At 43.5% G+C, this 26,721-nt stretch overlaps 1 protein-coding gene across 1 annotated transcript in view; it reads left to right on the top strand.

Annotated features, from left to right (window-relative positions):
• AGT (angiotensinogen) overlaps window positions 1-26,721 on the top strand; it is a 203,141-nt gene that overhangs the window by 66,384 nt on the left and 110,036 nt on the right. The window contains exon 2 of the mRNA XM_073627556.1: window positions 4,310-5,101. Coding sequence (XP_073483657.1) covers window positions 4,324-5,101 — 778 coding nt within the window. The 5' untranslated portion in view covers window positions 4,310-4,323. The remainder of the gene's footprint in view (window positions 1-4,309; window positions 5,102-26,721) is intronic.

Genomic DNA, 26,721 nt, shown 5'->3' with positions numbered 1-26,721 from the left:
GGCACCACCCCCAATGGTGACACCACCAAATCCTGCCAGGGTTTGTTGGCAAAGGGCCCCCCCATGCGCCCCATGGCCACTTCTCTTCCCAATTTGTCCTCCACCACCCCCGGATGCTGTAAAGCAGATGTCAGATTCCTTGCCTTTGGCAGAACCATCGCCAACGAACACGGGTTCTTAAAACCGTCCTGAAATCCCGAAGCCAATAACTTTGCCGCTTCCCTGTCTGGATACTTACTTAGAAAAGGAAGCATCCTTTCCACCCTCACCGGCGTCGTCCCTCTTTTGAGCAGAGTCACCGGCATGCTTCCCTCTCTTAAAACACCTGGACAATATATGGGCTCCCCCTCACCCAGAGCACTCGTGCTTGAACTTTTATGCTGCTCCAAATTTACAGGAGCCCTCATTGCACTGCCAGCATACTCCCCACTTCTTTCCGGCCGGCAGTCCTGAGGAATGTGTACCCCCGGCCTTCCCCTGAAAAAAACTGAGGCGGGGCCCTCGCTGAAGACATAAGCCTCATCCAGAGGCTAATATCTTTATGATCCCAATGCAGAGACGGGCGGCCTGCTCTGCGCTGTCTGAACTGCTCGTTGTATCTAAGCCAAGCAGTACCACCGTACACCCCATGTGCCCCTCCTATAGCGTCCATGTAACAGAACAAAGCCGAGCAATGCTCGGGGTTCTTCTCACCAATAACGCTCACCATAATGGCAAACGCTTGCAGCCAGTTAACAAATGTACACGGTATAAGCCTGTACCTCCTTCTTTCCTCGTTCTCCTTCTTGGAATCATCAGGTTTCACCCTGTCCAAGTTAATTTTTTCCAATGGCAGTAGCGAAAAATCTCCACATACTCGCCCTTGTAAATCTTATCCCGGACTTCCTGTTTTAGATGAGCTCCCAGCAGGCCCTCGAAGTAGAGGTATACTTCGCACTTTGCCGCGTTCGCAGTCCTGACCATATTGGTCCTCTCCGCCTTCTCCGTATCCCCTTTTTCCCCTGCCTTCTCGGTGACCACTCCTACCCCTGACTGCACGGGTATCGGAGCTGCCGGGGGCATCTCCACCCCAGATCCCCCAGTTCCTCCAACCACTGCCTCAAATCTACCTAACAACGCCCGCAGGCCCTCCAATAAATCCGTCAGCTGCCTGTGCCCTGCCCCCTGCTGGCCCAGCGTATCCCCCCCTGACTGTATCAAAGGAACTGCTGGCCTAACCGTACCCGCAGCTACCACCCCTAACACATCCTGCAATTCATCAGACAAAGACAAATTAACCATTGACTTACCGGGCTGACCAGGAGCTCCCCCAACAGCCGCCGCGTTGCTCTCCATCGCTGGTACTAGTGGTTCCTCCTCCCCTGATGCTTTCCCTTCTGACCTCTCGTCCTGTTCCAGGATGGGTGGCATAGCAAGCCCCCCGGGAGATGAAATCCCTAAGGCCGTGGTGCTTGGCAGTTGTGGGGCCCGCTTCACCCCCGAAATTCCTCCTTCTCCAGACCGGCGTCACTGACCTGACCTGGCGATGTCCTGGCTGTCATGTGTTGTTCTTCCTCCGCCATCTTGTCCCACCAAGTGCTGTCCCGGTAGGCTCCGCCCCCTCACCGACTTCCCAATCTCCCGCTCCACCACCTCCGTGTCTCTGCTCGGCTCTCCGTCCCTCATCATCTCCCCCCTCTGATCGCTGTGTGCGGATGGGGATGCCGCCCTGCTTCCTGACCCACGATGTCCGTGCGGGGAACCGGCGCCATGTTGGCCCGTGGCCCCACCCACTGGATTAGGCAGGCGGCGTGTGGACCACCCAGGGCCTGCTGAAAGCTGTGGCTGATGCTCTTTTGCCGGGGGAAGCGATCGCTCCTCTGTCGGGCTTCTGGGGAGGTGAATGGGTCTAGATGCAGGCCCTGGTGACAAGCACGCTGGAGGCCGCGACCTCCGCGATGGGACACCTCACCTGACGGGGATCCGTCTGCCTCATCCTCCATGAGCTCCGCGCCTGTCTCTGCAGCCACTCTGGTATTGCTTCAATCTCTGACATCATGGAGGAGCAGTGAGAAAAACTGCCTCCTCCTGTAAGTTCATCTTCACACTGACCCTTTGCACCGCCCCCTCTATAAATATAACCACTCCCCTTTGGCAAAAACTTCTTTCTTACCTTCCCCTTTCTTGCCACTCCCATTACTCCTTTCCACATTAACCCCATATGTGTCTCCCTTAGACACACTGTCATGCCCGGCCCTACACTATCCCTCCTTGCAGTCCTTTCGTTCCGGGCCTCACTATTATGTCCCACTGGATATCGACATCGCCGCCCAGTCTACCTGCGGTTATAAAAGCCTTGACTTCATTATTCTATCTAGAAAGATTGGACCTCATCAAGTCAAATCTTCGCTTTACCCCACGATTTTTCAAACGCTGGAGAAGATTCCTGGAAGCCACATTTCCCCAACAGACCATCCAAGATATAATGCACCCATTTAGATATACAGAATGGTACCTGACGAGAGACATCACCAACTCACTTGGCAAACTTAAAATTCCTCCGACCTCTGATCCTTCTTCATTTAAACCACCGTAGGCGGCATACAATCACCTGAAGCTCCTTGACATCCATCAACTTCAGCTATTACACTTCGGGACTATATTTACCCAAATAACATGTTTCACCTAGACCATATTGTAGGTTATCTAGCTAGATAGACTCATAAGTCGCCTCCATTCCCTAAAGGTACGAAAATGTAGGATCAACCTTTTTGGCAATTTATTGCCCAATGTTAGTCACAAGCTGGCAAATGTGAATTGCTTACCCCCCTCCCCCCCCTCTCTCCCCTCCCCTTCCCCAACGACCCCTATAAATCTGTTTTTGTTATGTTTAGATAGAACATGCATTCTATATACAGAATAATTGTCTATATTCATGCCTTACAATTGTTCTGTACAATGTCTTCTATGAATATATTTTGAAAAAATCAATAAATATTTTTCAAAAAAAAAAAAAAAAAATTCAACATGAGTGGGGGAGATGTCTATTACAGTGGGAGAGATTGTGGATATTACAGTGAGTGGGGAAGATGTCCATTAAAGTGGGGGAGATGACATGGATATTACAGTGGGGGAGATGACGTGGATATTACAGTGGGGGAGATGACGTAGATATTACAGTGGGGAGATGACGTGGATATTACAGCGGGGAGATGACGTGGATATTACAGCAGCGGGGAAGATGACGTGGATATTACAGTGGGGGAGATGACGTGGATATTACAGTGGGGGAGATGACGTATATATTACAGCAGTGGGGGAGATTGTGGATATTACAGTGGGGGAGATTGTGGATATTACAGTGGGGGGAGATTGTGGATATTACAGTGGGGAGATTTTTTTTTTTTTGCTGATCCGAAAAATGATCCGATCCGTGACTCTGATCCGAAGAACGATTCGAACCGTGAGTTTTTTGATCCGTTGCACCCCTGGAGCTTACCTTCACCTGCCTACACAAATGCTACAGATTGACAGCTATCATTGCGCACCCCTTTAAAATGAGTGTTATATCCCACATCCTGCTACCTGGACTGATGGGCACAACACTTAGGGGTGTATTTATAAAGCAATGAGTGTGATTTTCACAAAAAAAAAAACTTACTGGTGATAAATCAGTCCACTTCATTTAAAATTCATGCATCTGGCAGATTCACTTACAGTAAATGTATGCTGAATGCCAAATCACTGCTTTATAAATATACTGTAGCCTTCAAAGTTGTTATTGCTGCAAAAGGTGATTCTAAAAATTTTAATGTGCATGGATTTCTTTGTACAGCAAAACCTATTTTAATTTTAATACTTTTACAATAATAATCTTTGCTCTTAACTGAAGTAAAATGTTAAAACAATCTTGTCACATTTTACTTTTTCACTCTGTATAAAAGCTTAGTGTATCAGATGTTAAAAATCACAAGGGAAACATTTCAGGTGTCAATAACACCTGGAAATTTTGCTTCTTTGATGAAATCAAGTCATGATAACATATGTGATATCTCTTGATATGCTATATTAAGCAGGTAATTCATAATACTGCAATCATAAACACTGAATCTGCAGTATTAATTTGGGTACTGAAGATGAATTTTGAATGCCATTTGTCGTCATATTTTTGGGATAAGTATAATTACTTACACTGTAGCATTAAGTGGACACAAGACAACATAATAATGTTTCTTAATAAATCATTTTAGCAACACCAATTTGCAAATGAAATGCTAACACATGTCTGCTTGATAGAATATTTAATATATTTACTGTTTTATTTTTACAGATCTGCATTTAACGATGTATATCCAAAATATTCTGCTGTGCTTGATTGCGTCCCTTGTCTTATCCACATGCAATCGGGTCTATGTTCATCCGTTCAACCTATTTGCGTACAACAAAAGTGAATGTGAACATATACAAACACAAAATGACACAATTGAAAAAACATTCCTGCCCATCTCTATTGAAACGGAGATCACATCTGAAGAGAAAATCTGGAAAGTCAAAACATATCCTAGGAAATATAATTTTGGTTACCTTGAAAGCTTTGTGACTTCACTTATCAATGATTTGGGTCTTCGAGCCTTTGAGGCTTTGAAAGGAATACATACAAGTAACACTATCCTTCTACCCTCAACCAATTTTTATTGTTCAATGGTGTCCTTTTATCTTGGTGCTTCTGGAGAAACTGCTATGAGTTTACAGAAACTTCTAGGGTTTGAACATCCATCTGGAAGCACAAGCTGCACTTCTCAAGTAAATGGTTTAAAAATAATATCAAAATTGAAAACCATTGACAGTGCTCTCTTTTCTAAAAATGACAGCATTTCAGTGTGGAAAACAGTCTCTATTTTTGTCTCTCCAGGGGTCCCTTTGTCTGAAAACTTTATTCATGACTTGGGACCATCTGCTGATCATTTGTATACAAGAGCTGTAAACTTCACAAATTCAGCAACGGCAGTACATTTAATCAATGAGTTTTTGGATGCTCGACTACCCAAAAAAACGAAATCTGGACTGACACCGTTTGATGAAGCATCTAATGTTATGTACATTAGCCATGTATATTACAAAGGTAGGTAAATCTGTTTCCAAGTTCAGAATAATTAAGACAGATGTTAGCATGGTCAGCACACTGTAAGAATGATAATCAAATCTTGTAATAGTTTATCAATATACATGTATATGAAGAAAACCATTGAAGTGCACATAACCAATGACTTCCTCAATAGACTAGCTACATTTAATACTAGAGCAAATTGTTTGTGTAGAAAGGACTATGATACTCATACCAAGAGATCACATATTTGGTATTTCTCAGAAAATAGCAGATGTCCTTCCACTGACATTTTGGCTGTTCAGTCACTGACCAGAGGAGGAGCTGTGAGGAAGATGCTGCACACCACAGGAGAAATGGCTAAAGTCTCTGGGGATCGGGAGCCTGGGCACTGGGGAGTGAGAGGACCGAGGCTTGACAGGTGGAGCAGTGCGGGAGTGGGAGCTGAGGAGGCAGGGGACAGGGGCAGAGACACTAACAGGAAGAGCTGTATACCACAGGGACAGGTGTGCAGTGGCAGCAGGGACACACTGACAGGTAAGTGTGGGGATAGGGACTGAGGAGTAGCCGACAAGAGAATGAGGGTGACTTGGGATAGCTTGGAGTACTGAATATTGACTCTGAGTACTTGTTATTGACTTGGAGTACTGGGTACTTGAAGTGCTAAGTAGTGACTCAGAGTACAGACTGATAAGTTGGGTACTAGATAGTGACTTGGAGTTCTGGGAGTGTCTTAGAGTAACTTGAAGTAACTTGGAGTATTGGGGGTAACTGTGAGTAATTTGAAACAACATGGATTACTGGGAGTAACTTAGAGAAGCTGTAGCACAAGGAGTAACTTGGAGTAGTGTAGAGCAGTGTTTCTCAACTCCAGTCCTTAAGGCGCTCCAGCAGGTCATGTTTTCAGGCTCTTCATTATTTTGCACAGGTGATTTGATCAGTTTCACTGCCTTAGTAATTACCACAGCCGTTTCATATGAGGGAAATCCTGAAAATATGACCTGTTGGGGCACCTTGAGGACTGGAGCTGAGAAACAATGGTGTAGAGTGCTGAGAGTAACCATTTAATATCCCCATTAGAGTAGCGGGTAAAACGTCCAACAGGATTGGTGATGCGACCCAGTGCACACCTTGCTCCATGTATGCGTTCCTTGAAGAGCCATTCATTTGAGGGTGAATACTGCTATGTGACATGTGAGCGAGTTGTTTTTCTGGAAACCCAAATCTTGCATCTAGAGAATCAGGTGGCAACACTGCGTAGCATCAACAAAAGGAGTTTGGGCATTGCCCAGCAGGTGCTGGTGGAGGCCAGTATAGAGGGGGGTGGAGATATGGAGGTACAGTAGGTAGCTGGGTGAAAGTTAGAAGGAGGGGTAGAGGGAAGAGCCTTTGGGAGGTCAGTCCTGAGTTGGTACATCCCAACAAATATGTCAAGTTGCGTGATGTTGGGGATATCAGCTCAGGTGTGGCATTGCCGGAGCCGGCGCCCTCCCCTAGCTGCCAGGGAAATAACTGCTCAGGTCAGTAGGGGGCCAAGCATACAGGCAAGGTTAGACAGGTACTGGTGACAGGGGACTTAATTATTAGAAGGACAGATAGGGTAATCTGCCACAAAGACCGGGATCTCCAGACGGTATGGTGTTTACCGGGTGCTCGAGTTTGACACGTCGTGGATCGGATGGGCGGAATATTGGGTGGGGCTGGGGAGGACCCAGCTGTCATGGAACACATTGGTATCAATGATAAAGTAAGAGGAAGGTGGAACATCCTTAAAAACGATTTCAGGGACTTAGGAGCTATATTGAAGAGAAGGATCTCCAAGGTGGTTTTCTCAGAAATACTACCTGTACCTCGAGCCACACCAAAGAGGCAGCAGGAGCTTAGGGAAATCAACAAGTGGCTGAGGAGCTGGTGTAGGAAGAAGGGTTTCGGGTACCTGGAGAACTGGATTGACTTCTCAGCTCTTTAGTAGGGACGGACAGGGCTGGATTAAGGACAGGGCTGGATTAAGCGCATCATGGGCCTGGTGCTTAGGATTTTAGTGGGCCTTTTAGCTGCCACCTTAGCAACCAGCAACTGTTGAGATAGTGAATGCATTGGTAAGAAGTATGCAATATACAATATAGCGTACATATAGTGCAGGAGTGTGTGATATACAAAATAGTGTATATACTGTGAGTCACATAGAACATAGTTGCCAACATTTCAAAAAAGTTCCAGTGACACCTTTTTTGCTGTGCATCCAACAAGCCATTGTAGTATGTACTTTGTGTGTGTGTGAGGGACATTCACTTCACTACAGAGGGTATGATGGTATGTGTAGGAAAGGAATACGGAGTGCATGACAGCGGGTAGTATGTATAGAAGAGGACTGATTAGGGTGCAATGGTGGCCAGTATTTGCAGGTGTGGAGTGTGGAGTGTGGAGTGTATGGTGGTGGGTAGTATGTACAACAGAGGAATACATAGTATATGATGGCGGTTAGTATGTGCAGGAGAGGAGTGTGGAGTGTATGGTGGCGGGTAGTATGTGCAGGTGAAGAGTGCACGCCACATGCCTTTGCTCATCTTTGCACCCCAACAACCCCCCCCGGTACACCTCCTCCTTGCACATGTTTGCACTCCAAACTGTAATCCCTTCTTGTTTACCTTTGGACATCCCATTTATTCACCTTTGCAGTACAGGCAGATGGCAGATAGCAGACTCAGTGAAAGGCAGGGCATGTTTACATCCCCAATGTTGGCAGCATTCAGCAGAGGTGATGGTAGAGTTTGATATACCTATGAACACGCCCTTGATTCACTTACTGCCTGCAGCCGGTGATTTACATATCAATGCCTTCTGCCGCCCGCAATTTACATATCGATGCCGCCTGCCGTATGCAATTTACATATCGATGCTGCCTGCCATCCGCAATTTACGTATCAATGCTGTCTGCCGTCCATTATTTACATATAAATACAGCCCGCGATTTACATATCAATCATGTGTACACCCACAGAGCAGGGCAGCATTGGTGGCTCACTGGGCATCTTAAGGTAGGGGCCTGGAGCTACAGCTCCAATAGCCCCTATGTTAATCCAGCCCTGGGAACGGACTGCATCTTAATGGGAAGTGTGCAGCTCAGGGAGGGGAGAGGATGGCCAAGAAGTTGAAAGGGCTATTGGGGGGGTTCAGAAGAATTAGATAGCCGGAAGTGAGCAAAGGACAGAGGGTATTAGTGGAGACACTGTGATGATATATCCATAACATCTAATCCCAGCATGAATGAGTGGACAGATCAAAAACGTAGCCTCAGAATACCTAAGGAGAAAATAATATGCACCCGTTACATATCCGTTACCTGCTGCTGTTACATGAGGAGGATGTGGACTTCGTGGGAATAACAGAAACTTGGTTTGATAGCTCACATGACTGGCTAGCAAATATCCATTGGTATTCCTTGTATCAGAAGGACAGGGAGGGTAGAAGAGAGGAAAGGGTATGTCTATATATCAAGATTGATTTACGGGTGGAAGAGAGGAATGGCATCAGTGATGGGGTAAGGGGGGAGGTGGAGTCCGTATGGGTGGAACTCCAAAGAGAAGAAGTAAGTGGAAAATTAATAGAGGGGGTATGTTACAGGCCTCCTAACCTGAAGGAATATGAGGAGTTGGATCTCCTTTCACAGTTAGAAACAGCGGCGAGGCAGGGAAATGTCATTGTGATGGGGAACTTCAACTATCTCGATATTGACTGGGCAGAAGGGACAGCCCACTCATTGAAGGCCCGCCATTTCGGCAGGACAACTTCATGTCCCAACTGAATGAATGGGTGCAAGGAGACAATTCCCCATAAGAGAGTCTCTAAGACAGGGGGGACAAAAGGGAAAAATGGACTATTGTGGTACCCTGAACAGATATAACATCCAATAAAAATAAAATTCCTTTATTAATATAAATTTAAAATAAAGTATCTAGATACTATAGTAATGGCTATGAAAAATTGTACAAATTTGATAACATGACACTGGTACTCAAATACACTCCATGATGGTGATTGGGAGTTGTATGATTGGCCTCAGTGCACGATCGTCCTCAACATGTTTTGTGGCCATAAACCGCTTCTTCAGGAGGAGCACAATATACAATCTATAGGATGATAAGATTGACATATTAACCACTTAACAACTGGCCCATAGCCAAATGACAGCCACAGGGCGGTTGCTTAACTCCTGGAGGGCGTACTATGACGTCCTCCAAGAATTCCGCTCTCGCCGCACCCGAGAACATCCGTGACCACCGGGTACAGAGGACCCGGCGCATCACGGATCACAGTAAACGGCCGTTGATCGCGGCCGTTTACCATGTGAACGCTCCGCCAAATGACGGAGCAATCACTTGTAAAACAAACCGGCGTCATATCATAACGCCGTTTCCTCCCTCCCCTCTGTGTACCGATCTGTGCAGAGGGGGAGGGATCGGATGGCAGCAGCGCTGTGGGCTGCATCTGTAGTGCCCACAGCGCTAATCGTGGCCGTTTACCATGTGATCGCTCCGTCAAATGACGAAGCGATCACTTGTAAAACAAACCGGCTCCATATCATAGCGCCGTTTCCTCCCTCCCCTCTGTGTACCGATCTGTGCAGAGGGGGAGGGATCGGATGGCAGCAGCGCTGTGGGCTGCATCTGTAGTGCCCACAGCGCTGATCTGTGATACAGAGCCACAATTCATCCATCCATGCTCAGCCATCCCTCCATGCTCAGAAATACCCTGCAATACCCTGTGCAATATTCTGCAATACCCTGTGCAATATTCTGCAATACCCTGTGCAATACCCTGTGCAATACTCTGCAATACCCTGTGCAATACTCTGCAATACTCTGCAATACCCTGTGCAATACTCTGCAATACCCTGTGCAATACTCTGCAATATCCTGTGCAATACTCTGCAATACCCTGTGTAATACCCTTTGCAATACTCTGCAATACCCTGTGCAATACTCTGCAATACCCTGTGCAATACTCTGCAATATCCTGTGCAATACTCTGCAATACCCTGTGCAATACTCTGCAATACCCTGTGCAATACTCTGCAATACCCTGTGCAATACTCTGCAATATCCTGTGCAATACTCTGCAATACCCTGTGCAATACTCTGCAATACCCTGTGCAATACTCTGCAATACCCTGTGCAATACTCTGCAATATCCTGTGCAATACTCTGCAATACCCTGTGCAATACTCTGCAATACCCTATGCAATACCCTGTGCAATATCCTGTGCAATACTCTGCAATACCCTGTGCAATATCCTGTGCAATACCCTGTGCAATACCCTGTGCAATACTCTGCAATACCCTGTGCAATACCCGGCAATACCCGGCAATACCCTGTGCAATACCCCGCAATACTCTGCAATACTATGCAATACTATGCAATACCCTGCAATACTCCACAATACCCCGCCATACCCTGCAATACCCTGTGCATTACTCTGCAATATCCTGTGCAATACTCTGCAATACCCTGTGCAATACTCTGCAATATCCTGTGCAATACTCAGCAATACCCTGTGCAATACCCCGCAATACCCCCCAATACCCTGCTATAGCCTGCAATACTCTGCAATACCCTGCAATACCCCAAAATACTATGCAATACCCTGCAATACTCCGCAATACTCTGCCATATTCGGCCATGCTCAGCCATACTCGGCTGTACTTGGCCTCTGTATGTGGCCAGGCTGTGGAAGTCTCACACATGTGGTATTGCCGTACTCAGGAGGAGTAAGAGAATCTATTTTGGGGTGTCATTTTTGGTATGTACATGCTATGTGTTAGAAATATTGTATAAATGGACAACTTTGTGTTAAAAAAAAAAAATGCGTTTTAACCACTTCCCGCCCGCTGTCATATGACGTCCTTGACTTTGTGCAGGGATATCTGAATGATGCCTGCAGCTACAGGCATCATTCAGATATCAGCTTTTTCAGCCGGCGATTCCCTACACCATAAGATAGATCATAGCGGCTGTTCCACTGCTTGATCATTCTTACGGGAGGCAAGAGGGGACGCCCCCCCTCCCGCCACCCTCCGGTGCTTCTACCTACTCACCGCTACGAACACAAATTTTTGTGTTTGAGACACTTGCCACACTTGTGCACTTGTGTTCCCCACACACTTTGGTGTGCCTACATATATGTATACATATGGTTTCTATGGTGTTACGCCAGGGCCCGCCTCTTGACCGCCCATTCACATGGGAGTGGCTCTTGGGTCAGCCTGGTCTGTGCCCCTTAGATGAGCACACTATTTAAGTAGCTGTAAGAGATGGACACTGCTAGGCTCTGAAGAAGAAGGTGCTACCTTCGAAACGCATCAGCCAGCAGCTGCACGTCTTGTCCGTAGGTCTGGAGACTGCTATTGGTGTATCCATTATCATCATCAATAGACCATTATGCACGATTTTTATCTACCCTTGTGAGTAGTATTTTTACGTTTCCTTCTTTTAATAAACTTTTTTAAAGATAATGCACAAGGCCGGTGCGCCCTCTCTTTTCTGTTTTTTGTCAATACTCTGCAATATCCTGTGCAATACTCTGCAATACCCTTTGCAATACCCTGTGCAATACTCTGCAAGATCCTGTGCAATACTCAGCAATACCCTGTGCAATACTCAGCAATACCCTGTGCAATACTCAGCAATACCCTGTGCAATACTCTGCAATATCCTGTGCAATACCCTGCAATACCCTGTGCAATACTCGGCAATACCCTGTGCAATACCCTGTGCAATACTCTGCAATATCCTGTGCAATACTCTGCTATATCCTCTGCAATACCCTGTGCAATACTCTGCAATATCCTGTGCAATACTCTTCAATACCCTGTGCAATATCCTGTGCAATACTCGGCAATACCCTGCAATGCTCTGCAATACCCTGCAATACTATGCAATACTATGCAACACCCTGCAATACCCTGCAATACTCCGCAATACCCCACAATACTATGCAATACCCTGCAATACTCCATAATACCCCGCAATACTCCATAATACCCAGCCTGTGGCCAGGCTGTGGAAGTCTCACACATGTGGTATTGCTGTACGCAGGAGGAGTAAGAGAATCTATTTTGGGGTGTCATTTTTGGTATGTACATGCTATGTGTTAGAAATACTGTATAAATAAACAACTTTGTGTTAAAAAAAAAATGCGTTTTAACCATTCCCGCCCGCTGTCATATGACGTCCTTGAATTTGTGCGGGGATATCTGAATGATGCCTGCAGCTGCAGGCATCATTCAGATATCAGCTTTTTCAGCCGGCGATTCCCTACACCATAAGAAAGATCATAGCGGCTGTTCCACTGCTTGATCATTCTTACGGGAGGCGAGAGGGGACACCCCCCCTCCCGCCACCCTCCGGTGCTTCTACCTACTCACCCCTACGATCAAAGCCAGGATCGTTTTTTTTTATTATTATTTCAGGCTTCCCAGCCTAGAGGTGAGATGTGGGGTCTTATTGACCCCATATCTCACTGTAAAGAGGACCTGTCATGCCATATTCCTATTACAAGGGATGTTTACATCCCTTGTAATAGGAATAAAAGTGATAAAAAAATAAATTTTTTGGAAAAAAGTGTCAAACTAATATAAATAAAGTAAAATGAACAATAGAAAAAAAAAAAATTAAAGCGTCCCTGTCCCCGTGTGCTCGCATGCAGAAGCGAACGTATTGAGGTATTGCTGCAAACGTTAGAGTGAGAGCAATAATTTTGGCCCTAGACCTCCTCTGTAACTCAAAACATGTAACCAGTAAAAAATTTTAAAGCGTCACCTATGGGGATTTTTAAGTAGCGAAGTTTGGCGCCATTCCACGAGCCTGTGCAATTTTGAAGGGTGACATGTTAGGTATCTGTTTACTCGGCGTAACTTCATCTTTCACATTATGCAAAAACATTGGGCTAACTTTACTGTTTTGTTTTTTTAGAAATTGCTGCGCAAATACCATGCGAGATAAAAAGTTGCAATGACCGCAATTGTATTCTCTAGGGTCTTTGCTAAAAAAACATATATAATGTTTTGGGGTTCTATGTAATTTTCTAGCAAATAAATGATGATTTTTACATGTAGGAGAGAAATGTCAGAATTGGCCTGGGTGCTCCAGAACGCCTGAAGGTGCTCCGTGCATGTTGGGCCTCTGTATGTGGCCATGCTGTGTAAAAGTCTCACACATGTGGTACCGCCGTACTCAGGAGTAATAGCAGAATGTGTTTTGGGGTGTAATTTGTTGTATGCATATGCTGTGTGTGAGACATAACCTGCTAATATGACAGTTTTGTGAAAAAATCTTGATTTTGCAAAGAATTGTGGGAAAAAATGACAACTTCACAAAACTCGCCATGCATTTTTCTAAATACCTTGGAATATCTTCTTTCCAAAAAGGGGTCATTTGGTGTGCATTTGTACTTTTCTGGCATGTTAGAGTTTTAAGTAATTTAGATTTAGGTTGTCAGTAACTCAGGTATGATCAATTTTCAGATATTGGCACCATAGCTTTTGGACTCTATAACTGGGCAGGAATATACAAAACTGTTTGGGACATTTGTTTTATTTACGCTTTTATAAATAAAAAGTTTTTTTACGTTATCACACTATGGAAGCCCCCTTTTTTCTTTAATGCATGAGAGCATTGCAACATCTTCATCAGCCAGGATATATCCGAAGCATCCACTGCAAACAACAAGGAGCTGTGATTCCCATTTAAAGTACTATATGCCTACTACCCCTGCAGGGGTACCAGGAGTCGGTGAGTAGGAAATCAGAAGGGGGAGCACAAAAGTCACCTGGCAACCTTCTAAGCACCAAAGTCACCCCTGGGAATTCCTGTTTTGATGCAGATACCAGCTTTTGGGACTATTGTATATTATCTTTGATTGCAGCATTGCAGTATAGGCTGGGTCCAGGCTTTAATATATGAATTGTAAGGTATTCATGAGGTCCACAGCCTATGCCCAAGCCATGTACACAAACGGATGGGACTAATATACATTACTTCAATATACTCATTAAGGCATATGTTTTGTTCCAGCTCTATTATAGGCAACTGTGTGGTTGATATAAGTCAAAATGTGCTAAATTGAATAACTGTTTGTCCGTGCTCTATACAGTTGGTGCAGTGTATATTAGCATGTACAGAGCGGATCATCTCTGGTAGTACATTGCACCAACTCAGACAATTTATCTATATATCACCTTGTTTATCTGTTATACAATTTATGGCTATATATACAACAAAATATCCTACTGATTAGGGATCCTAGGACCCCTCACTCCTACCAGTCACTGAGGTTTTTCATTTAACCTACAGACTGGGATGATATGCACATTGGTGTGTAACACTGTATCAACATAAAACCACCTGTACGGTTTTTTCCTATATGCATTAGCATTTGGGTTTTTAGGTAGCGCCAATTAACCCCTTTCTTCTAGTTCATGCACAGACACTATTCTGTACTCCTACTTCTGGACCTTTCAGCTGCCTTTGATACAGTTGACCACCCCCTCCTCTTCAAAAAATTTTACTTCCTCGGTCTCCGTGACTGCACTCTTCACTGGCTCTCATCCTACCTATCCCAATGCACCTTCAGTGTCACTTACAATTCTACTTCCTCCTCTCCCCTTCTCTTCTCTGTCAGGGTCCCCAAAGGTTCTGTTCTTGGACCTCTCCTATTTTCAATCTACACCTCTTCCCTGTGTCAGTTGATTGCCCCCCACGGCTTTCAATATAATTTCTACTAAAAAATTTCAAAAAGTCGCGCTAAAAATTGAGATTGGCAACAAACAGGTGCCTACAGCATCAAAAAGAATTATGAAAATAAGTAGTGGTCACTGTGCAAATAATTATAGTACTACTCAGTGTATATATACACCGCAATGACAATTAGATAAATATTGAATAAGCAGAACACAAATATTGCTTTCTATGTCCATAAAAAGAAAAAAGAAAGAAAAAGAAAAAATATAAATATTGAGTTCAAAATAAGTGATTAAATGTGAACAAAAAAATGCCTCAGAACACTAAGGCAAAGTGCAACAGTGTATGAAAGCTGTGAAAAAAACAGTAAAACATATACAGTGTAAAAAATATACAATTATTTAAACAGTGTGAAAATGATAACAAACTTAAGCATTCCACCAAAAGTCCATATCCATACAGGAACAATAATTAGTAAAGTCCGTGCATGCTTTATAGCACAAAAACGTATTGATGAGTGTCCCCAAGTGCTGAGTGAATATTAAAACCAAAACTTGCTGCAGTGACTAAGGTGCGTAGGTAGACCTCCACCATTCAAAACTGCTGCCTCTTACCAGAAAAAATTGGTCTCTAGGTTATAGGAGACCCAATGGGCGGATGGCTGCAACCCCAGCCAGGGATCTGTACAGCAAACACTTGTTGTCATCCGAATCCCGGAACTCTCTCCGCCAGTCACACCATAATGAGTAGGATATGTCCCCATAAAAGAGATAAAAGGCTCCACAAAGCATAAAAGCTAAGGTTTTATTGAATGAAAAGAGTATAGATTGCACTTACAGGATCAGTTGTAAAAACAAGCATACAGGAACGCCGGCCGGCTAGAAAACTACCCGTGTCTTCCGGGTGTAAAGATTGCGGTGTCGTCGGGACGTAGCTCCTCCTCCCTACGTCGTTTCGTCACAACAGGACATGGTCACGGGATGATATATATAATTTCTACGCTGACGACACCAAAATCTCTCTCTCCAAGCCTCAATTCACTCCATCAGTCTCCTCAAGCATCACTAACGTACTAACAGACATATCTGTCTGGATGTCACACCACTTCCTCAAACTTGTCCAAAACCAAGCTCATAATATTTCCTCCCCCAATATCTCTGTCAAGAGCAATGGCACAACCATCCACCCATCCCCCACATGTCAGGGTGCTAGGTGTTATCCTGGTCTCTGAACTCTCCTTTTGGCCCCACATCCAATCTTTCTCCAAAACGTGCCGCCTCAACCTCCGCAACATATAACATATAAATTGGATGAAATCTTAGGAACAAAGAACATGTGGAGGTGGAGGAGAAATGGGTTTGCTTTAAGAGCATATTAAATAAGGGCATTAGCCAGTGCATCCCACTGGGTAATAAATTTAAAAGGGTGAAAAAAAGTCCTGGATGGCTTAACGCCAATGTAAAAATGCATATAAAAGCAAAAGAGAAGGCGAAGGTAATGAATTTATTATTCTCCTCAGTCTTCACAAGGTAATAGCAGGGCTTCAGTAACCAAAACTGCAGTGTTTATCCTCGTGACACATCACAGGAAGCACCCTCATGGCTAACAGAGGACAAAATTTGAATTCAACTTGGGAAACTTACTATTAATAAATCACCGGGACCGGATGGCTTGCATCCGAGGGTACTTGGGGAACTCAGTTAAGTAGTTGTCAGACCATTGTTCCTAATTTTTACTGACAGTCTACTGACTGGAATGGTACCAGTGGATTGGAGAAAAGCCAATGTAGCACCAATATTTAAAAAGGGCCCAAAATACATCCCTGGGAATTACAGACCAGTTAGCTTAACATCAATAGCATGCAAGCTCTTGGAGGGGATGATAAGGGACTATATATAAGATTTTAGTAATGAAAACAGTATCATTAGCAGTAATCGGAATGGATTCATGAAGAATCGTTCTTGCCGAACCAATCTATTAACCTTCTTTGAGGAGGTGAGTCGCCATCTAGATAAAGGAAGGCTTTAGACGTGGTTTATCTGGATTTTGCAAAAGCATTTGACACAGTTCCCCATAAACTTTTACTGTACAAAATAAGGTCCATTGGCATGGACCATAGGGTGAGTACATCGATTGAAAACTGGTTACAAGGGCGAATTCAGAGGGTGGTGATAAATGGGGAATACTCGAAATGAAATTGAAGTGGTTCATAAACAACCTGGATGATGGGGTAAACAGTTCAATCTCTGTATTTGCAGACAATACTAAGCTAAGCAGGGCAATAACTTCTCCACAGGATGTGGGAACCTTGCAAGAAGATCTGAAAAAAATTAATGGGGTGGGCAACTACACGGAAAATGAAGCTTAATGTAGAAAAATGTAAAATAATGCATTTGGGTGGCAAAAATATGAGTGCAATCTATACACTAGAGGGAGAACCTCTGGGGGAATCTAGGATGGAAAGGGACCCGGGGGTCCTAGTAGATGATAGGCTCAGCAATGGCATGCAATGCCAAGCTGCTGCTAACAAAGTAAACAGAATATTGGCATGCATTAAAAAGGGATTAACTCCAGGGATAAAACGATAATTCTCCCACTCTACAAGACTCTGGTCCGGCCGCACCTGGAGTATGCTGTCCAGTTCTGGGCACCAGTCCTCAGGAAGGATGTACTGGAAATGGAGCGAGTACAAAGAAGGGCAACAAAGCGAATAAAGGGTCTGGAGGACATTAGTTATGAAGAACTGAACTTATTCTCTCTGGAGAAGAGACGCTTGAGATTTCAATTTACAAATACCATACTGGTGACCCCACAATAGGGATAAAACTTTTTGCAGAAGGGAGTTTAACAAGACAAGTGGCCACTCAATAAAATTAGAAGAAAAGAGGTTTAACCTTAAACTATGTAGAGGGTTCTTTACTGTAAGAGTGGCAAGGATGTGGAATTCCCTTGCACAGGCGGTGGTCTCAGCGGGGGGGGGGCATCGATAGTTTCAAAAAACTATTAGATAAGCACCAGAACGACCGCAGCATACAGGGATTTACAATGTAATACTGACATATAATCACACACACTATTAATTTTTCTTTAACCTCACCTACTATGTAACATCTCTAAACTGCATCCCTTTCTAACCAATGAAACCACAAAGGTCCTGATTCACTCCCTAGTTATCTCTCGCCCTCCTAATTGGCTTACCTTTAAATAGACTATCCCCCCTTCAGTCCATCATGAATGCTGCTGCCAAACTCATCCACCTTACAAACTGCTCAGTTTCTGCTACCCCTCTCTGCCAATCCCTCCATTGGCTGCCACTCACCCAACAAATTCAATTAAAAAAACTAACAATAAAATACAAAGCCATCCAAATCTCTGCCCCCAGCTACATCACTAGCCTAGTTTCAAAATACCAACCTAATCATCCTCTTAGTTCCTCCCAAGGCCTCCTGCTCTCTAGCTCCCTCATCACCTCCTCCCATATTCACTTTCAGGACTTCTCCCGAGCCTCTCCCATCCTCTGGAATTCCCTACCCCAATCTGTCAGATTGTATCCAAATCTATCCACTTTTAGGCGATCCCTAAAAACTTTTCTATTCAGAGAAGTCTATCCACCCTCCACCTAACAACTGAACTATTTTCTTCATCAGCTCATCCCCCACAGCTATTACCCTTTTGTATCACTTGACCCTCCCTCCTAGATTGTAAGCTCTAATGAGTAGGGCCCTCTGAATCCTCCTGTATTGAATTGTATTGTACTTGTACTGTCTGCCCTATTGTTGTAAAGTGCTGCGCAAACTGTCGGCGCTATATCAACAGGTGCATCAGGTTTAGCGCTGAAGTGCCGAATTAAATAACCGTAGTTAATGTTATGAACATAAATAACATAGTAAATTATACATATAACACATGTGATGAAAAATTATGTGAAGAGAAACAGATAAAATAAATTAAATTAAAAAAAAGTCTCTAGTAATCTCCAAGTGTCCACAATGTGCGGTGATTAATCACAGTCCATATTGAAGTGGGATGGTCTTAGTCCCCGTGCATGAAACCAGTAGGGTAGATGGAGGGTAAGAACACCAGTGTGATAGTGCCACCACCAGGATAAGTGCAGGCTTACCAGAGAGATTGAACTCAAAAGAACATACGTTCTATGAGTCAAACCAGCTTGTATTGTCAGCCGACAATGGGAGTGGAACCTTGGGAGTCATCAGTGATTAGAATCTGAAATCTCCAGAGCCTTCATGGAAGGATCTTCTCCATACAGGTGGTTACACATCCGGGGAAGATGGCCCATAGGAAATAAAAAAGGGGCCACATAGCATAATTCCGTAAGCAAGAAAAAATTTTAATAAAAGGTAGAACACTTACATTTATGAAGTAAAAAATGCGCTATGTGTAAAATCGTGGTGGCAGTGCAGTCCACCCGACGCGTTTCGTCTTATTAGACTTCGTCTTTAATTTATTTTATCTGTTTCTCTTCACATAATTTTTCATCACATGTGTTATATGTATAATTTACTACGTTATTTATGTTCATAACATTAACTACGGTTATTTAATTCGGCACTTCAGCGCTACACTTGATGCACCTGTTGATTTGAGCAAAATTTCTGTTTGTTGTGTTAGCTGCTAATTACTTTTGGGCAGCGCGGAATATTTTTTGGATTTTCTGTTTGCACATTTTGGAATATACACTGCTGCAGCTCCATATTTTAATACTATCCTTTTAGATGGATGTATTTGATTACCGTGCATCCCATAAGGTTAATACAGAGGGAGTCTTTGTCGCAACAGGAAGCAACACTGAAATTGGAGGACTGTTTCTTAGACTGAAAAATGTCATGACAACAGAACTCCATTTACAGTGGGACTTGGTATTCCTACAACAATATAATTCAGAACAGATGGTTCCCAGGAGCCTCAGGTGGGAGGTACAACCCCAACAAGGAAAAACCAACTTGGACTCCTGGTTTAAGTATTTTAATGATGCGGGTATCAGTTTTTTAGGTGTTCTTATTTCTAAGAAAAACAACAGACTCCTTTCTATCAACAGAGAGATTAAAGAGTTGAAAGACAAACTTTTGGTAATAAAAACTCTTTGGAATACAATTCTCTTTCCTTCAATCTCCAGAATCTTCTTGAGAAGGAGGATCGAGATCAAAGATACAAAAAACAGAAGAAGTATTCCAGGGATGTAGGTGACTACAGAACAAGTACAGTTTTTGGCTGGCAAAAACTTTTCGTGGTCACCCCATCTATGGAAGTTACCCCCACTAATACAGATGTGGCAACATCATCAGGCGCCCCACCTATGACAGCAACTACTGCTATACAACCTAATTTAAAATCTGTATCCACTCGGGGCCGCGAGACCCAGAGAGGAAGAGATATGTATGGTAACGAACCCCAGGTGTCACAACAGAGGGTACGCCATTACAGCCCCCATACCCCGAAAAACTTTTCTAGGGGTAGAGGTAACCACAGAGGTAAAAGAGGGGGCAGAGGTAACTTTAGAGAGAATATGCACCACCCCGAAGTTTACCCCTATCAGAAGTATGATAATCAGTCCTATCACCCCTCTCCAGGGAGGCGAGAAACACGCCCTGATCCATACCATAACGGTAATTCTCATTATTACAATCCTTCCCCTGTACCTACTCACAATAGATTCTCTCCTCTTAGGGACACACATAGCTCTGAACATATGAGAGATAATTATAACCAATCACCATATGCACATAATTCTAATACCTATGGAAATCTGGGTTTTCACGAGGACCGTCATGCAAGAAAGCGAGGCCCAGACCCAAGAGAGGTTGTCGAGGGGGGAGGAGAATATAGAAGAGGAAAGAGAAAAAGAGTATAACAGGTTTTTAATTTAAGTACTCAGTCACTCACCCAGGCAGAATTATCTGTGTTGGATAAGGGCCTTAAATACGCCCCTCCAAGAAAATTGGATAAATTCAACACTTTCATCGATGTTCACAAGTATATACGTAAAATCAATATTCAAAGATGTTTGATTTCTAACCCTCTTCGAAGTGACTATCCTACAGCTACTTCAGGGACTGTTCACTCAGGATTAGCTAACCCTTCTCTCCCCCCGTTCCAGTAGCCCCTGCGGTAAAAATCTTTAGAGACCTCGTCCTTGAATCTTGCAAAATTACCCGAAAAACATATTCGCCACCCACCGCTGTCAAAGGACGGACTGAGGTCTCTGTGTGCACGGAAAGACTTGGTCGTTCGTCCAGCGGATAAAGGGGGTGGCATTGTGGTTCTAGATAAAAGTCAATACGAAGAAGAGATGTATCGAATTCTGACTGAACCTGATACATATAGAGAACTTTCTAACAATCCCACCAATGTATACAAAAAACAGCTTCAAAAACTCATTTCTAAAGGTTATGATTTGAATATCCTGAACAAAAAAGAGAAAGCATTTTTGATTCCTACAGCACCCAGAATCCCCACCATATATTATTTACCCAAAATCCATAAAAATTCAGTGTGTCCCCCAGGCAGACCCATCGTAAGTGGTATTAATTCCATTACATCACGAGTGGGTAAATACATAGATTTCTACTTGCAACCTATAGTAAAGCAAACACCCTCATATTTGAAAGACACCAGTTCTACTATTAGGCTTCTTGAAAATATCGAAATACAAGAGGATTTACATCATGGCCACTGCGGATGTGGCATCATTATATACTTTTATACCACATGAGAAAGGCAGAGAGGCCGTTAGATATTTTCTGGATCGTGAACAATCTCTGGCATCTTTCCAGTGTGAATATCTGATAGAACTTTTGGAATTCGCAACCAGACATAACTACTTTTGGTTCAATCAGCGGTACTACCTTCAACAACGTGGGGTAGCGATGGGAGCGAAGTTCGCTCCAAGTCTTGCGAATCTGTTTATGGCCAAGTGGGAGGAGGATGTCATCTATGCCCACAGGACCACGTCCTTGGTCCTGTGGGCAAGACACAGACAACATCCTCCTCCTATGGAGTGCGGAGAAACTGCACAGAGGAAGAAGATTTTCTTTACAGGCCAATGCCCTGCGCGAGCACCTTTCACTCAGAGGTTACCCTCACACGGGCCTGAGAAAGGCATTCAATCGGGCCTTGTCTCGTACAAGGACTTCCCTTCTTTATGGCCCCCCCAAAACTAAAAGGCAAGACACAGTTAAATTAGTTACCCGGTTTTCGGGCCACCATCAACAACTACACACCATTCTGTCACAGCACTGGCACCTTCTATCAGACAATTATATTCTCAACAAATATGTCAGAAACACACCTTAGATGGTGTTTCGGAGAGCCACTTTCATTAGAGACTGTCTTACAAAGAGCCACTATAGACCTGTTGCACAGTCCCCTCCTGGCCCTTGTGGCACCTTTCCTTGTGGACAATGTCCACGGTGTCCCTGGATCAGGAGGGATTATGACCTATAGATTGCCCAATGGATAGATGTTTTCACCCCCTACACATGCTGATTGCGGGACTCGGGGAGTCATCTATTTGATGACCTGTGTGTGTAGTGCCTTATTCGTGGGAAAACCTATACGAGAGCTGCGCCAGTGAATTGGTGACCACTTATATTATTTCACAAATGGCAAATTTACTACGGTGGGACGCCACATTGGCCTCTACCATAGATTCAACCCTGAGGCAGTCCAATTTATGGTCCTGGAGAGCATCCTGGAGGATCCCATCCCAGAGGTAGCAACTGGGATGCCATCATTTTACAGCTGGAAACCCTGTGGATTGAGAGGCTCAATGCCATCATTCCACCGGACCTCAATGAGGTGTTGTCCTATAGACCATTTCTGTGATGGGATGAAGTGTGGGATAAACTGTGATAGAATATTTGTTTTATTTATTTATTTTTCTTCTTTTTTAATTATGTTTTGATTCCAGGTCATTAGTATGTAATTTACTATAGGTCTGTGTTGTGGCATTGGATCTATTTTTTAACAAAGACTGTTTTTCCTGTAAACACATGCATAAAATATCCTACAATGTCCTAAAATGCATTGGCTCTTGGTAAATTTTGTTTGGTTTTCAGACCTCTCCCAAAGTAGCTAATTTAGGGCAACGTATATTCAAATTTTACACGTTGGATGTGAATCATTTACAAGTGTATACTACAGTGGGATTTCTGTCAGATCTAAATGTACCCAAACATTTTTAGAGCTCTCCTATGTGAAAACATATTTAGCTCTAGGAAATTTACCTAAAAATGGTTTATAAAATCTGTCCTTTTCCTAGCTAAAATGGATTACTAAAGTAAAATCCACTCTCTCTTTTGGAATGGTTCATGAAAAGCAACCCCAGACAAAACTTCAATTTTGTGCAATGGGGAAGAGTTAGGATCTATATAAGGCTTTTATTGCTACCTGTGACCTCCTTGGGTAGATTTCCCCTTGCTTCCCATTATATAGTTACATAATTACAGTTAGTCAGATTGAAAAAAGTCCATGTAGTTCAACCATAAAAATAAATAAAAAATAATATTATACAATTCCATATACACAATCCTATACCCATAGTTGATCCAGAGGAAGGTGAAAAACCCCAGCAAAGCATGATCAAATTTGCTACAGCAGGGGAAAAAAATCGTCCTGATTCCCCAAGAGGCAATTTGATTTTCCCTGGATCAACTTTACCTATAAATGTCAGTACCCAATTACATTATGTACATTTAGGAAAGAATCTAGGCCTTTTTTAAAGCAATCTACTGAGCTGGGCAGAACCAACTCTGGAGGGAGTCTATTCCACATTTTCCCAGCTCTTACTGTGAAGAAACCTTGCTGTATTTGGAGATGAAATCTCTTTTCCTCTAGGCATAAAGAGTGCCCCCTTGTCCTCTGTGTTGACCGTAAAGTGAATACCTCAACATCAAGTTCACTATATGGACCCCTTATATATTTGTACATGTTGTTCAATTCCCCCCTTAGTCTCCTCTTCTCAAGAGAGAATAAGTTCAGTTCCTCTAATCTATCCTCATAGCTGAGTTCCTCCATGCCTCTTATATTGGTTTCCCTTCTCTGCACTTTCTCCAGTTCCCGGATATCCCTTTTGTGAACTGGTGCCCAAAACTGAACTGCATATTCCAGATGAGGTCTTCCTAATGGTTTGTATAGGGGGCACAATGATATCTCTCTCTCTGGAGTCCATACCTCTCTTAATACAAGAAAGGATTTTGCTTGCATTGGATACCGCAGCTTGGTATTGCATGCTTTTATTGAGCTTATGATCTACCAAAACCCCCATATCCTTCTCCACTACGGATCCCCCCAGTTGCACTCCCCCTAGTATGTATGATGCATGCATATTCTTAGCCCCCAAATGCATAACTTTACATTTATCATTAAACCTTATCTGCCACATAATCGCCCAGCACTGCATTGGGGTCGGCTTGTAAGTTGGAAAATATCCTGTAAGGACGTTATTCCACTGCATAGTTTGGTGTCATCTGCAAAGGCTGAAATGGTACTTTTAATCCCAGACCCTATATCATTTATAAAGGTATTAAAAAGTAAGGGTCCCAACACTGAACCTTGGGGTACACCACTGATAACCTTAGACCATTCAGAGTATTAATCATTAACCACTACTCTCTGAATTCTGTCTTTTAGCCAGATTTCTATCCATTTACAAACTGATATTTCCAAGCCTATAGACTTTACCTTACACATTAGCCGTGTCTGCCACATAATCGCCCAATTAAACAGTGCATTGGGGTTGGCTTATAAGTTGGAGATATCCTGTAAGGACTTTATTCCAGTGCATAGTTTGGAGATATCCTGTAAGGATGTTATTCCACTGCATAGTTTAGTGTCGTCTGCAAAGACTGAAATGGTACTTTTAATCCCAGACCCTATATAATTTATAAAGATATTAAAAAGTAAGGGTCCCAACACTGAACCTTGGGGTACACCACTGATAACCTTATGCCCTGTACACACAATTGGACATTGATTGGACATTCCGACAACAAAATCCATGGATTTTTTCAGATGGATGTTGGCTCAAACTTGTTTTGCATACACATGGTCGCACAAAGTTGTCGGAATTTCCGAACGCCAAGAACGCGGTCACGTACACCACGTACTACGAGACTATAAAAGGGCAGTTCAGAACCAAGCGCGGCACCCTTTGGGCTCCTTTTGCTAATCTCATGTTAGTAAAAGTTTGGTGAGAGACGATTCGCGCTTTTTCAGACTCGTGGTTTTCAAGTTGTATTTCTGCTGTTCAGTTGTGTTTCAGTTTGTGCTGTTTTGTTGTGCTTGTGGGTTTGTATCTGTTCTTCATTGTGTGCAGCGAGTTACCTTTGACTTGTCATTGTGTTCTTATTCGTTCATTACTGATTTTCAGGTCGCTCTTCACAGGCCTTGCTGTTCTTCAGTGCGTTCTGTTACTGCGTTCTGAGCAGCCAACCGTTTTCTAGCCATGTTGCATATACGTACTCCTCGTAGAGTTCGTGCTGTGCGGGGGATTGGTGTTGGGGTCAAGCGTGACCAGTTCTGTCACGTGCCTTTGCTCAGTGAGATCCGTGAGAATAATCCTGATGATTTCAGGAACTTTCCCCGAATGACAGACCCCGTATTTCATCGTTTGTTGGCTTTACTGACCCCCTATATCAGCAGGCAGGATACCTGCATGAGGCAAGCCATCACTCTGGAGCAGAGGCTAGTCGCCACCCTGTGGTACTTGGCGAAGGGGAGAAGCCTGCAGGACCTCAAGTTCTCGACAGGCATCTCCCCCCAGGCTCTGGGGATCATTATCCCGGAGACCTGTTCTGCCATCATCCAGGTCCTGCAGAAGGACTATATGAAGGTAAGATTTTTATCCTTTAACATCACATTTTATTGTCTAGAATGTTTGCTAATGTATTGTATTTCTTTCCTCATTCCCTAATTACCATGATTGTAATATGCTGTGAATGTCCCCTTTGTCCTCATGCTGGATTTTTATGTAATTTTTTTTGTCCTTCATACATATTTGCCTTCACTTACCTCCCCAGCATTCTCTCCTGGGCCTATATTCACCTTGTGTAGTCACTTAACAATGTATTTTGTCACCTCCATAGTAGTGCTTTACCCTAAATACCCCCTAAAATGTTTAAAATTTTGAAGTGTGCTTTAAATTCAGGCAGAGTGCCAGAGGCTTGTTTTTTTGGGTCCCAAAATCATTTGGAACCCTCCCTCCCCCCAACTACTAACTCAGCTGATACCAATCCTCTATCTATCCTCAATCCTCTATCTGCTGACTTTGCCAAACCCATACACACTATACCCACCTCTTTTGTGGTCAGATTTATGGATGAATTCCCCAAAGCATGTAGTGCAAGGGCCTGCCTGAATACTTTCAAATGGTACTGTTTAAAGCTTTTGTATCCTATTATTATCTTGATAGTTAATTGCAGAATGTAAAAATTACCTCAAATTTGTACAGTGTGTATTTATATCTTTGTATTATGAGACTTCTTACCTGTCTAGTGGGCTGCCAATAGTGTAAGTAAGAAGGGGCTGGCCAAAGTAATACACATTATTTAGGCATTCATCTCTCAATGAAGTGGAGAGGGTTACCTGTCCAAAACATCTCCCCCCCATAAAATTTCTAAAATGGCCCATGAGAGGGGGGGGGGAATCTGATAGATAGACCTTATACCTTTGTCTTTAAATAGTCCCTAAAATAAATGTTATACTGGTGTTGGCCAAGAATGTTTGTGTCTAATCTGCTTTCCATGTTTATGTGCAAAATTAATCATTTTTTATTCTTGTTTGACTCCACAGTTTCCTTCCAACCCACAGGAATGGCAGACTGTGGCCTCCCACTTTGCCCAGCGGTGGGACTTTCCTAACTGCGGAGGGGCAATTGATGGGAA

Source organism: Aquarana catesbeiana, linkage group LG04, assembly GCF_042186555.1.
Source record: "Aquarana catesbeiana isolate 2022-GZ linkage group LG04, ASM4218655v1, whole genome shotgun sequence".
Classification (NCBI taxonomy): Eukaryota; Metazoa; Chordata; class Amphibia; order Anura; family Ranidae; genus Aquarana; species Aquarana catesbeiana.
Note: the sequence above shows the minus strand (reverse complement) of the source record. Positions and strands in the feature narration are given on the sequence as shown.